General features: G+C 27.6%; 1 protein-coding gene across 1 annotated transcript; it reads left to right on the plus strand.

Moving 5' to 3' along the window:
• Positions 1 to 6,098: 6,098 nt before the first annotated feature.
• On the plus strand, positions 6,099 to 13,980 carry LOC111031215 (inositol-tetrakisphosphate 1-kinase-like). Its single transcript, XM_022311070.1, has 9 exons — positions 6,099 to 6,796; positions 10,399 to 10,423; positions 11,010 to 11,099; positions 11,159 to 11,303; positions 12,596 to 12,688; positions 12,756 to 12,799; positions 12,879 to 13,041; positions 13,102 to 13,338; positions 13,401 to 13,980. Exons 1-9 carry the CDS (start codon positions 6,696 to 6,698, stop codon positions 13,571 to 13,573), a joined length of 1,071 nt encoding a protein of 356 aa, XP_022166762.1. The 5' UTR covers positions 6,099 to 6,695; the 3' UTR covers positions 13,574 to 13,980.
• Positions 13,981 to 14,851: the final 871 nt, after the last annotated feature.

Below are 14,851 nucleotides of genomic sequence, written 5' to 3' on the forward strand. Positions count from 1 at the left end.
TTCTCTGTAACCAAAAAATCTAAAAAATAAGTAAACACAGTTTTTTGGATCAATCTACATATTAAAATCACGATTTTAGTTATTTTGTTGTAGTTCAAAAATATTATTCTTGAATCATTGGTACCTCGTACCATTGATTTTATAATATATTATAAAATCAATGCTCGTACCTATAGGAATACTACTATATTTTATACATACAAATATACAATGACATTTTCAAATGCAATTTTTCAGCGAAAATGTGTTTAACCTACTATAGTCTGTAGTTCTTATGTCTAATACTTAATACCTATAGTAAAATACATTACTTTGATCACAATAATATCATACATTATATTTAGGTATATTATAAGAATGGTCTTAATAATACTAAAGGCTGACAGACCGTCTTCGTTCAGAATTGTTTTTAATATTCAATGATTTTATACCTATCATTGAATTCAAATTGACACATCCATTAGTCATTACGATGCTTAGATACCTAATATACAACACAGCTTCACCCACATACTCGTTTTTTTAATTCATTTTCCTTAAATATCGAATTCTTGATTCCCGTCGAAGATAACGGAAAAAACGTAGTTTCGATATTGTTCTTGACGTTCTTGTTCTTATATGTCAGATCATTTTCGTTAAAACGTAAATTTAAAATTTACAATATATGTTTTATTTTTGACAGACTGTCCAAAGCCAATTGACGACACAACCATAATCAATCCGAAATATTTTTCTTATGGCCCGGCACAGTCCGTGCATATCTCTAGTGTGCGCTTGCTGTCCAGGGTCCCTGCTGGCTGTCCGGTCCTTTTAAATATATGAGGTCTGCTTAGAAGAGACTTAGGTTTAGCCCTTTGGCCTCTTGGCAAGCAGATAATCAAGATGAAACTTTGGAAAGTTGTTGAGTAGGTTAACTCCCGTAAAGGTTTCTAGTATACAGTCTGAACTGCAGTACCTATTACACCAAAACCGAGATACACAAATATAACTCCGTAAATCGTAATTTAAATTACCTAATTAATCATTTTTACCCAGACAAAGTTAGGTTATAGTTTATACAGATATATCATTTTAATGTTCATTGACGTCACCACACATAGTCGCTTCATTAAACATTGACATTTTTAACTCTTGGAAGTCGGAACTGCATCATTTTGTCAACAAAAATATCTTTATCCTGCAAGTCATCAGGAAAATTAAATAAATATTAAATAATAAATTTAATGTTCTCTTTAAGTGTTGATAATATCTGATTTCATTTGGTTTATTATTATTATTATTTAAGTCGATACAAAAATGTTGTCCTTAAACAACATTGGTCATTCGTCTATACTCTATAGAATATAATAAATATAATGAATCAAAATAAAGTTGTCTCATAAATGGAAGCAAGCCGCAAGGTGATACTAGTCAGTAGGTAGTCACCAAGGTACTCGCCTAAATCAGAGCCTGGCTAGTGGCTATATCAGAAACAACCGGATGGCACATTGCATCCAAGATTATATTTTGTAACAAACTAACAACAAATTAGGAATAACTTTAAAACGTACAGTTAAAATTTAAAAATGATACGCTTAGATACGTACCTACCTCGTGGAATCAGCAATTCACCGTAGGTGGATGCCTACTTGATAATATACTGCTTGCATAATCTCAGGAGAGTCTCGCGGTATAGACTGTAATTTGGGGCTGCTCGGGGTAGCTTAGCCCCCCCCCCCCAAAAAAAAGAATAAAATAAAATTGAACATTTTTCAATGCCCAAACATCTTATTTTGCAAGGAAAGATTTAAGCCCTGTCTAAAATTCAATCAAATCTCGGCCTATGTAACTCACGGGCAACGCCCACCGGGCGGGATGACCATATATAAAAGTATACAGTTATTATAATATAATCACAGAACAATATGTATAATGATATAATCAAACGTGTTCTGATTGACTCACTGACTGTTCATTATTCAAAGTAGGGCCTAAATAATGTATTATATACAATATACTATATACTATTTTAATAGCTTGAAGCTTGTAATTTTCAAAGTACCCTCGTACCACCGCATTATGTTATTATTCACTTTGAGAATCATATACCTAATAGAGTTGGAATTTTAAACGGGCAACGAAGTGCACGGTGTTGGCTGGCAGATACATGGGTAATATACATTAATATAGTAGATATTAGATTATTATAGAGATCTAAGACCTAGGCAAGTAGATATTTTTCTATTTTATCAGCAATTAGACATACAAACTTAAGCCGCGGAACTCGCAATGCTACAAGTCAAATATATACTGCAATATTAAGAAAAACACATAATTTGACAGACGAAAAGGTCAGGTTGTAGATTACTGGAAACTCGCGGGTTGCCGTGCCACAATATATGAGTGTAAACACGTTTATTTTAATTAATAACTCATTTTCTTAATTTTTTAGTGGAAATGAATATTTTTTTGTTTTTTTGTTGCCTAGCTATGGTTAATCGGGCAGAACAGGTTTAAGTATTCATCAAATCGAATCTTCGCACATTACCTACCAAGGTGGCTGAGTTGCACTTATAGCCACTCATCGGAGTGTCCACTATCAAAATAAAAAATAAAATAAAAATAAAACATATTATTCATATAATCATATGGATAGTAGTATAGGATGCACCTACTGGGGTCTGCTATCCACCCCAGGAAGATAGGTAGGTAGTTAAAAATATGCAGTTACTAGTACGATTTTAAAAAACAGAGTATAATTCATACATATTTATACAAAAATTACACATACAATAAGTCAATTAAAGATAAAAGTTTAAATTAATATGTTATTAATTTGCCGTAGGTATACATTTTGGCATTTTGCCTATAAGTTATAATAAAATATGGTGAATTGTTATCTGTTATTTTATTATGATTTGATTTAAGAAAGAGTTTGGGTGAAAGAAAGAATTTTTAGGCATAATTTTAAGTCACCCTTATATGTCCAAACCCTATAGTCACATCATCAACAATGCACTGTAAAATGGTCTGTTCTCCTTATTAAGTACGTAATAACATTAACCACGTATGTCACTATGTCAGTGTAGTGTAAAATCAATTTGTAAGTTAAAAAAAAATGGGGTAAGTAGCCAAGTGGGTGACGTTCTGCTGAACATTAAGTGGTGTCTAGAAAGTGACTGTTGTGAATGTGTTCAATTTGAATTCAATATTCATTGTATACGAAAAACGATTCTGAGTTTAGATGGTCTGTCAGCCTATAATACTACTGAGTACATTTAATGATATGATTGTGATTAAAGTAATTTATTTTACTATTAGCCTATACTGGATACAACGTATGTAATGATGTACTCTAGTGTTCAAGAATAATATTTTTAAATTACAACAAAATAATGATATCAACTAGTAACTTAATAATCGCCCATTATTAATTAAAACTTTAAATTTTAAATTTTAAAATAAAACTATTTATACATAGGGGATTTCTGTATTATATTTCAAGTTTTTAGTCCAATAAAAACAATTTTGAGTGACATACTGACATTATATGGCCAATCGCCAAAGGTTTTATTATTTAATTATAATAAATCATAATTATTGTTAATAATATAAGGCACTATTTTGCTGTCACCATATTCTGTGTTATTAACCGTATTATTGTATATTGTTTACTGTTTAGGCAAAATGATTTCACTATTCATTGTTACCCTCGTTTAAATAATCATCTAATCTAACATATTGCGGAGTAGTTGAATATTTTGAACTATCTATTTCAGAGGTTCCCAAACTGTGGGTCGCGACCCAAAAGTGGGTCGCGATTATACTTTTGGTGGGTCGCACTATTTTTTTAAATAATACAAAAATATAATCATCTATTACTTTTCGTTGATGTTCAAAGTTCAAATTCAGTTTTATCGTCAATCCTTATCTGTGAGTATGACAATTACGAGTTTACCAGCGGCCGTGTCAAATACTATATATTATACTTATTATACATTTTTTTCGTAATTACATAAAATGTAATAAAATAGTTTAATTTTCTGTTGTATGGTAAAAAAAAAAAAGGTCATTCATTAATATTGTGGGTAGCTATATTTAAAAAAAAATTCAAAATGGGTCGCACAATAAGAAGTTTGGGAACCTCTGATCTATTTAATATATTGTAGTAAGTACCAAGTAACGGGTAAGAAAATAACTATGTTCACCGATAATATCTTTTGCACTAATTTCCTATTCTCGTTTAAAATCTATAAGCATTTGTTTTACTTGACGCAATTGCTGGAAATTAGGTTTACAAACATAAAACAGGTGATCATTGTTCCTTAATTTATCTCTGTTATTATCATGTAAGTAAAAAAAGTAGAAGCTTAAACATTTCACTGTTTCTTGAATATTATCATTTTTATGCAAAATTAAATTTTGAAGTTTTTATCATACCTTTATGGCTATGTATGTAGTAAAAATTGTTTTTCTTGTTAAAAAGGTCACAGTGAATTAAAAATCAAAATTCCCATCGGTCATCTTTCAAAAAGCCTGGTTTGAAAAAAGTTAGACAAAATGTCAGGTATTAGAATATTTTGTAATTTTGAACTTTTTCTGATAATAAAATCGTTAATCTAGGTTTTAATACTTTTATTATGTAATTTTGTCTAAACTTGAACTTAAAATGTCTTAAAAAAAACTGTGTTTATATATTTCTTAGATTATTTGAGTTGCAGTATAAACTATTTATGAGAATTCTTGTTGAACATTTTCAATTCTCAGCTATACAAATTGAACATTTTATAATTTTAACCATGATTAAAGATTTAATTTAATCGTGATTTTATCTACAAAATAATTTGAACATTTTCGAGATTTTGATAAATGTTAAAGTACCTAATTTAAACTTCAAATATTTATTAAAAACAATCTTACTGGTGGATATGGATTATTTATCGACTACAATAATAACATTTTTAAGGAACCTTGCACAATATTTTCAAGCTTTTTGACCAAACAAATATAATTTTATTGACATTTATAGCATTTTATTTGTTAATTTACTGTTGAATATCCAATGTTTAACTACAAACTCGTAAAAAATTAATTTGATTTCCAATACACTTTTTTTTAATGAATGTAGTTAAACTTAAAGGGAATCTCGCATAAAAATTTTAATTCCGAGATATGCATTAAAGCATTTTTATGCATTTCTAAACTTGAAATACTTTTGTCAATTTTCGTGATTTTAATGAATTTTGTCAACAGTTTAACTTCAGACGCACATAATTGTGGATTTACGTTCAACGTTCAACTTTTTTCCGAATTTCCACTAACATACACTTATAGGGAACAATTTATCAAATGTTCAAGTTTTTTCACCGAGCAAAACTTTTTTTATTGACAATAGTTAAAAACAATTAATAATACATGAAATTTTCTTACGTTTATAAATAACGCAAAAGGGTCTCAATATTTTATGGAGTATAGAAATCAATTGTATTTATACGGTGGAATTTTCATGCATCTAAGGGGTTTTTTTTATGTGTCATTAAAAACAAATTCAATTTCAAAAACCAGTTCAAGTGCCACCAAAAAGGTAGTGACTTTAAATTGACCACCCGAATCTGAGAAAGTGAGTTACCCATATGGCCATGTCAATGGAACTGCGGCTGGTGAATTAATACCAATAGATTTCTGAAATATATAATTTTAATAATATTCTTATGTATTCATTTGCATTTATTTTATTTTTATTTTTTAACTAGATAGTAGATGGTCGATACTTTTTTCGTAGAACGCTACTATAGGTATACGTCTAATACTCTAATATACTTCATAAAGTCTACTGTGGCGTATCCCTCGACCCTGATTATGTAAGAATAAATTAAACTACCTCAGTTTTTTTACAATTGTCATACCTAAATAAATAAACAATATATTTATTAGTGGAATAGTCATGGGGGTAGGGGGGGGGGTAAATACCCATAACTCCCTGGTTATACCATTAAATAATATATGATATTAGGTATATCGAAAGTGAAACATGAAACTATCGTACATTATCGTACATTACTATCGCGATTTCGGTGAAACGCGTGGGCCACACACGCCAGTACACACACTGTCACACGCGATCGGCACGATCACGCACGGTTCAAATTGTTATCACACCGGAGTATCATCAAAACATTACATTTATTTATATAATATCATTTACATTGTTTTTCATATTTGGGTTACGTAAGAAGACAGGTTATCGCTTGAAATTTGCATACTTTTATATCATTGTAATATCATATTATATCGTCACATATCACATATGTATGTATATAATATTATATTATCGTACTTTATGTATAATCGTGATAAGGTTAAAGAAAAAAAAAAGTGAAACCATCTCAATATAGGTACTGTGCGAACGGCAAATAAACAAACTATCAGGTAACGATTAGCGACGCACACTGCATACGACATACGGACACGCGGCGATGGGCGGTAAACGGCCTTCGAATCTTAATGCAGTTGTTTCTCAACAAGTATTTTTCTGCTAAAAGAATTAAAAATAATAATTATTTGTATTCGGTCCGAAATGATGAATGCGTGTGCACTGTGCATCATCACCACATTCGTCTGTTGACATGTGAATCGAGCGCACGCGACTTGCAGTGTGCTGTTGAGCGAGGTAGACGATATCAGTGTGTCAATCAAGACGTATAATCGTCGTCAAGATGACCGAAAACGACAAGCGCCCGTCGATGGTCATCGGGTACTGGATGTCCGACCGAAAGAGCCAGAAACTCAATTGGATCGAGTTTGGTAAAGTGTGCAGGTTAGCTGAGTTTTTAAGTACCTACTTACGTAGTAGAATTTTGTTCTATCAGGATGTACCCCTAAATCAGGGGCAGACTGGGAAAACATTCCAGCTCTGAAAATCGTTCTGGTCTCTTTGATGTGGGTACACATTTTTTTTGTTAGATATCTCAAAAGTCTAAATTAATTTTTTGGTAAAAGCGCCTAAATTGTTAGTTAAGTTACTAAACTGTATTATAATAAATTATTGAGGGGCTAATGTGATATGTTTAATACAAAGCAAACAAATTGTATGAGTAATTATAAGATGATGAAAAAGCCGTTGCAGAATAATAATAAATAAAACTATATCCTCAACTGATCACAGCATTATTTTTGCTGACCTATCATTAATTATTTCTAATACCTTCCACATTTTCAGAAATAATTTAAAATAAATAGTTGTAATACACTTAATTGTATTTCATTTTTACTTTAAAAATAACATGCTCATAAGCGTGCAGCGTGCTGCATGCACAGATTGTATTGCAGGATAGTCATAGATAAAACATTTACTTAATCAACTACTATTCTGGAAAGTCTGAGGTAGTACAATTTTTTGAAACACTTAACATCAAACACATTAATTACATAAGATGATTATTATATCTTATAATTTATATAATAAACGCTTATCACATTATTATCACCGAATAACATAAACAATTTATGTTATTTGCAAATTTGCAATAATTTATTAATTAATGATACATTGATACTATCTAGTATATGGCACATGCTACTTGCATCCAAAATTATAATAAGTAGCTAAGTAATTAATTAGATTACTGTGTAGCAAAGTAAAGAAGTATTTCATGTTCGATTTTTTTATTGAATAATTTCACATACTTTATAGTTGTTTTATTATGTTTAATATTCTCAAGTTTAATTTGACATTTAAGTGAAAATGAAAATATATTTTATTGCTATCAATCATCTTTAGTTTTTATTATATCGATTTCATTATTTGTTATGTACATCTTTCATATATTAGGTATAATATGATGTAATATGTATTATGTATCTTTAGATGTATTCGTTACACGTCCATACAAAAAAGTATCAAATAACTAAATGTAAAATTAAATAGGTACCTAACTCAATATATTATTTTAATTTTTGACTTGTAAAATATTTTTTTAAAAGTATATAGGCTTCTATAACACCTCGTGTTATACTTATAAGAAATTTTAGTAGACACTGTGAATTAATATGAAAATTTAAATGATTCTAAACTAGTATCCAATTTGATTTTATCAATTTTATTGTGACAAATAAATCAGATTAAAGTGCTATTCAAATTGTATAAGTCAACATTTGATTCTTTGATATCTTTTATTTTATGACATTTTTTAAGTATTAATGTGCCTATTGTTTTAAATAGTGTAATCCATCCCATGGACAATAGGCCAGTTGTGCCAAGCTTTTAAAACTGAATTTAAACTTAATGAAAATAGAACAGCCACAAGTCTACATTTTACTTTATGTAACAAACAATTTTGAATGTCATATTTGTTTAATTTCCAAATGAAACATTGATAATCTAATTGATAATGCAGTGCATAATTGTTAATTACATGTTGTTTGATTAGTGTCATTTATGAATATATGTAAATATTATCTTAGCTATATGTCTATATTGTAAATAAGTGTTAATTTATCTTTTATTTTTCATTAAGTAATAATTATATTCTGATCAGGGGCAGACTGGGTAGGTGACAGGCCAGTCAGCAATTTTAAAACTTCGGGCCATCTTTTACTGAAAATTAGTAAATATAATAGTCAATTTTTTTATCAAAATACTATTATGTTTTCTTAGCAGTTAATACACTAATTGTGGACTATTACCACAGAATAGATTATAGAATAAGCCGATAACAAAAATTAAATGTGAATTTTCATTAATTTTTGGCATAAACATTATGTAATATCAAGTGTTTGGAATTCATCATAATATAAGATACATTTTTGTATGTTTTCATATTTTATTCTTAAAAATAATGTAGGGCCAAATGCCCAAATTATATAATACGGCCAACAGGCCAGTCCGCCCCTGTTTCTGATGTTAATTGCAAACCATAGATATTCGGCCCCTGGCCACATATTATTACAAACAATTATCTGGTCCTAGCTTGGCGTAAATACTAAACATAGGGTTTGGCATCACTGCCTATAAACTTAATTATCACTTATTTTATTGGTCTATATTGTATACATAGTCTTAAATTAACTTTGTTTATAGTTAAAAGTTATTACTATTTTCTCTATTATTATCAATTAATTCCACAAAAGTTATACAAAATATTATCTTACTTTGTGATAATATGTATTCATACCGTGTGGAATAACGTATCAGTTACATTGTAGAAAAGATAATAATAATGATAATGATGTTCTGAGTTCTTTCATATAAATACATTCTTCTGTATAAGTATAGTAAGTGTTGATAATCCAGTCTTCTGTGGAATTATTATTTAAAAAAAACAAAAGGCAACCGAAGAATGCTCAGTTTTAACAGCTCGTTTATAAATATGTAATCTTAACACGGATATAAATTGAATCAGTTGACTGATTTTTTTGTGAAATAGTAAACCAACAAACTTGTATATACAGGACATTTTTCTAAAGTCAATTGTATAGCTTCCCTACTGTAAATATAAATTATTAAAAATTAAAAACTATAGTAAAAAAATCAAGTCTAAATATCTATATATTTTTAATAATATTGAAATTGTTTAGGTATTTAAATTATTTTAAGTAGATAATTAAAAAAATTGAGTTATTTGTAGGTATTTTATTATCTTTTTATAAACTGTTGCTAATTTTAATTCATCAATGTTTCAATTGAAATAACAGTGGAATACATTTAAGTAGCTGATGTTTAAATAAATAAACATAAACATATTAAAGCACCTACTGATTAGTTCAATTTTAATGATGAATTAATCTGCGATAAATTTTATTTTAATATTTAAATATTTTTATGTTAATAAAATTATTTTAAATACGGAAAAAAATTAATTTAATACGTTTAAAAAGGCATTTATTTGTTGACTGATGACCTTCAATATTTCAAAAAAGAATAAATTACTTATTGTACATTCTTTATTTTTGTTGTTGATTATTAATTTTTAACTAAGATAAATATGAGAATTAGTACATTTGATTGGATTGAAATATTTTATATTATATTTATATCCTTTTTTTTAAAGCTTATCGCTATAATGTATTTTAGTATTAAGATTAAAATTATTTGTTTTATTTATAATTAAATATTTAATAGGTTATCTAACTGTTAAAAAAACTACAAAATATTTGTATAGTTTAATAGATATGTATAAACATGTTTATTTAATTTTAAAATATTTATAAATAAAATGATAATTGTAGGATTTCAATTTGTAATAATATTATAATATGGCTAAATTTACTGAAATCTCTTTCAATTCTCAAATTGAAATATTTATTTCATCTAAAATGTTAGGTAGGTACCTATATTATAGTTGGTAATTACTGTCTACAAATTTAATAATAACACTTAAAATTATGTAGATAACTAATAGTAAATATTTTTTTTTACAGACAGCACGGATATGAATTAGTAAAAGTGAGTCATTTTATCATTATTTTAACTTATAATTTCTAAAAAATGTTCCAAATAAAATTCATAGTTAATTTTTTTGTGAATAACTTGTGGTACTCTCTCAATAATTTTATTATCTTAATTCAAGTTATACTTGAAGTGATCTTAACAAAGTTAATTAGTTAGTTACCAAAACTACAATCATTTTTGTAAATATGTATATTTACTTTAAATATCCATCTTAATACCAAAGAATCTATTACATTTTAGGACAAATAAACAAATATCAGTCTTTAATAATTTGCGTTTTGTGATAAAATATTCACAATAACAACAAGTACTTCTTATTTAAGGTTTAAATCTATGTATGATAGAAGATACATTTATATTGAACAATTTGGATGTCTTTAGTCTCCTAAAGTAAATTAAGTGAGAAATGAAAAAATGTGCATTCTTACATAGTCCACTCATGACTTTCTAATATTAATATTAGTAGGTAGTTATAACAATCATAATAATAATAATATGAATGATTTTTTTAATTTTACAATTTTCAACAATATTCATTTAAAACACCATAGATACTAAAATGTATTATTTTGTTTCAAAGTTGGATCTAGACAAACCTTTAGAAAATCAAGGGCCATTTGCCGTAATTTTACATAAACTTACGGAAATAATTGCCAGAAATGATGAAAAGGTATGTTTGTATTTATGTTATATTTTTATATTTTCTAATCAATTTTATTTCATTTTTAGTCAATTCAAATCATAGATAGAATCGAACGGTACATAAAGGATCATCCAAAAGTATTAATCATTGATCCATTAGATAGTGTTCGTACCTTGCTTGATCGCTACAAAACGTATAATGTCGTGTTGAACACCACCTTGAACAATATTGGTACACCAATATACAATTATTATTGTAACTAGGTATTTTAAGTTGTCTAAATTATTTTGGTTCTCTCACACTAAATAGGACCTTGACCTGGGGCTTATATGGTATTGTAAAAAAATATAAAGAATATAAGTAGTAATGACATTTTAAGAGGTTTGTCTCATGGTATATTTAAGTGTTGGCACTTTACACAGCTTAAGTGGTACTTAATACAATTTAAAAGTATAGCTATATTTATATATTTGTATAAAAGGTTTGATGCTACCTATTATTTTCTTTTGCTTGGGAAATAGCTTTTTACTGAAGTGTTCTTCATATTCATTATTTTCCATTAAAATTACATTTGCCACTTAAGGATATGTTTGTGTAAGACATGGTTGGCACTGTGTTGTTCTGGTTGCATTGGAATGAGGGTAGTTAAATGTCCCTTAACCTTATTAGTCCTCTGTTTGATTAGGAAAACAAATTACGAAAACAAAATAATTTTTTTTTTATTTAAGTTAACTTCTATGAAATAGGAAATCATAAGTTACCTATTGCATGTTGCATGAAAATTAAAGCTTGAATACTGCATTTAAGAGTTAATTCAATTGAACTCAGATGATTAAGTTAATTTTTATTTTTATTTCATGTTGGCACTTGTACAATTGTCAATTTACTGATATTATATTTTGAGCCAATGTCTCATATGCAGATTTATTAGTGGTGATTTAAAATGTTGCCAAAACCATATGGCTTATTGCCATTATGCTTTTATGTTTAGATCCAAATCCTATACTTTGACAATTGCACAAAAATTATCCATGATTCTATTGAAAATCTTTTTCTTAAACCTTATTGAATAATTTAAATAGTAATTTTTCTGTTTAACTGTTTAAGTTTTTATGTCCATCAGTTTTTCATAGTAAAATCATATATATAGTATTATTACAATTATCATAGTTTGTAAAAAAAGTATTTAATGTATTGAGTTAATCATTGAAATGATATCTATATCATTATTGCTATCAAAATAATTAAATACTTGGTGACATAAATATGGTTAAATAATTAACACTGTTTGCCCAATTAGTTTAAGTAAATATAAAACCATTTTTAATCAATTTATACAACACTTAGGTATAAAATTATAATTTATAATTAATACCTAATGTTTCCCAGTCAAGGCCCAATTTTTGTTCAACGTTTTATTTTAGGTTAAAAATGTTTAAACATAAATATACAATTTTTTTAGGACTAAACCTTTTTTTTTTTATTAAATTTTAATTATTTTTGTCTATTATATATTATGTTAGATGTTTTTACCCCAACATTTGTGGAAATTCTGTCAAACAATGTGAAAGATAATATTAAAATACTAAAAAATGCTGGAGTTACTTTCCCATTCAGTAAGTTAATAGCTATAATATTAATTAATGTCTGAAAAAAGTAGACTAATACCTTGACTTATTTTAGTTTGTAAGCCGTTTGTAGCTCAAGGAACAACTTATTGTCATCAGGTAAACCACAAAATAGAACATAGAAACAGTTAAGCTTTTTCATAATTATATTATAGAAAGTGTATAACTTATTTTTTAGATGTCTGTAATTTTTAATGAACGAGGTGTAGCTGATTGTAAGCCTCCATGTGTCGCTCAATCATTCATTAATCACAATGCAATTTTGTACAAATTGTATGTGGTTGGAGATCATTATCAAATGGTTGAGAGACCATCATTGAAAAATTTTTATGCCTCAAATGGTAGAGCATTTGTTTGAAACCAGTTTCTAATTTTGACTTAAATTATTTATTGATTTCTAGATGACCGAGATACAATTACTTTTGATAGTCACTCTGTGTCTAAATCGGATTCAAGTAGTGAACTTAGTGTACTTGACCCTTCAGAAAGTGCCAAAGGATCTTCCATAGATCCAATCAAATTGCATTCTATTGTCAAAACTCTTGGCAGTTATCTAAACATGTCTCTATATGGTGTTGATGTTGTTGTTGAAAATGATACCAATCGGCATGCGATTATTGATATTAATGCCTATCCTGGTAAAAGTGTTATCATTGATAATTTTTAAATTTTAGTAATAACTCATGGTATTTTTCCATAGGTTATGATGGATTTCCAGACTTTTTTGGAAAACTTATAGACTGTGTGATGTCACGACGTGCTCAATCGGTATGCTCTAAAGCATATTTTGAAGACTCTGGGTTTGATACTAGTGATTCAAGCGATGAAAAAAAATCTCGCGCCAAACTAAATTCAATTAATCAATATAATTAAAACTGATCAATTAATCTTTGCCTAAAAATTGTATACTTGTTTTTTGTGTGTACATTTTTAAATTGTGTCAATCTGATTTTTTTAATCTATTTGATAAGTTAAATGTATTGTTAATACTTCTATGAAATGTGCTAGTTTTCTAAGTGTTTTTAAATTATTGTTTTACAATCTGAACTGTTCATGTGGCAGAACACCAAGATTATAAGAATCACGCTAAGAATAATTGATAAAAAAAAATATTTTTATACATATATATTTATAATAAAATAATACAAATTAAGTATGTTTTCCAGTTGATATATATTTTTCAAAAAATTTGCTGATTATGTGTTTACTCTATGAGTAATTTTATTGCTTGCTGACTTTCGCAAGTTATTTTTACAATAAATTATTAATCTCCTCTTTCATCATTTGTTGATATTGGTGTTGCAATATACAATATCAATTTGATTTTGATTATATATTAAATCATTTGTTAAAATTCTTATCCATAACTGTCAATTAATCATTGTTTAATTAAAATTTGAATTTACTATGTAATAACTAATGATTAAGGCGATTGAATAGGTACATACATCTGTATGATGTTTGTACACAATTTAATTCTTGACATTGTCGAATTATTTTTGAAAAATTGAATTTAAGTAAATTAATATATACCCATGTATATTATTTATTTAGTATTATGTTAAATGCTTAAAATCTTAATAGTGTATTCACTATTCATAACTATCCTCAATTGTTTATTTATGTATTGGTGCACAAATAAAATGTTAAAGGTCTGCATTTAAAATTTCTTAGGTTGGTTATTTTTTCCTTTTCTTTATTCTTAGATTCAATAATTAATAATATATTTTCTTTATTGCTCTTGCTCTTGACAGGTATTACACCATTCACAACATACATAAGAAGGTTATTGGGGTTGATTTATGATCTGTACATGAGTATATTATTATGATATGATTAACTATGTCTTACTATTGTTTAAAGTATAACACCCGACTAGAGATTTTAAATTGATTCAAATTCTTGAATCAATTTTGTGATACCTACTGAAGGTTTTTTTAATAATATTAGTCAGGTGAAATAGTGCATGGACAAAATGTTCACATAAAATGTTTTAAAATTTAAGACTTAAATAATAGACTACCTACCATTAAGAAGTGTTATGGCTATACAAATAAAAAACTGATATTTTAACAAAGTTCAAACAAATCTGTGTAGCCCCTAAGGCCTAAAAAATGTCTAGGAACTTAAGCGCATAAACTTTTTAGCTCT

The sequence above is a fragment of the Myzus persicae genome, unplaced genomic scaffold, assembly GCF_001856785.1.
Source record: "Myzus persicae strain clone G006 unplaced genomic scaffold, MPER_G0061.0, whole genome shotgun sequence".
NCBI classification, from domain to species: domain Eukaryota; kingdom Metazoa; phylum Arthropoda; class Insecta; order Hemiptera; family Aphididae; genus Myzus; species Myzus persicae.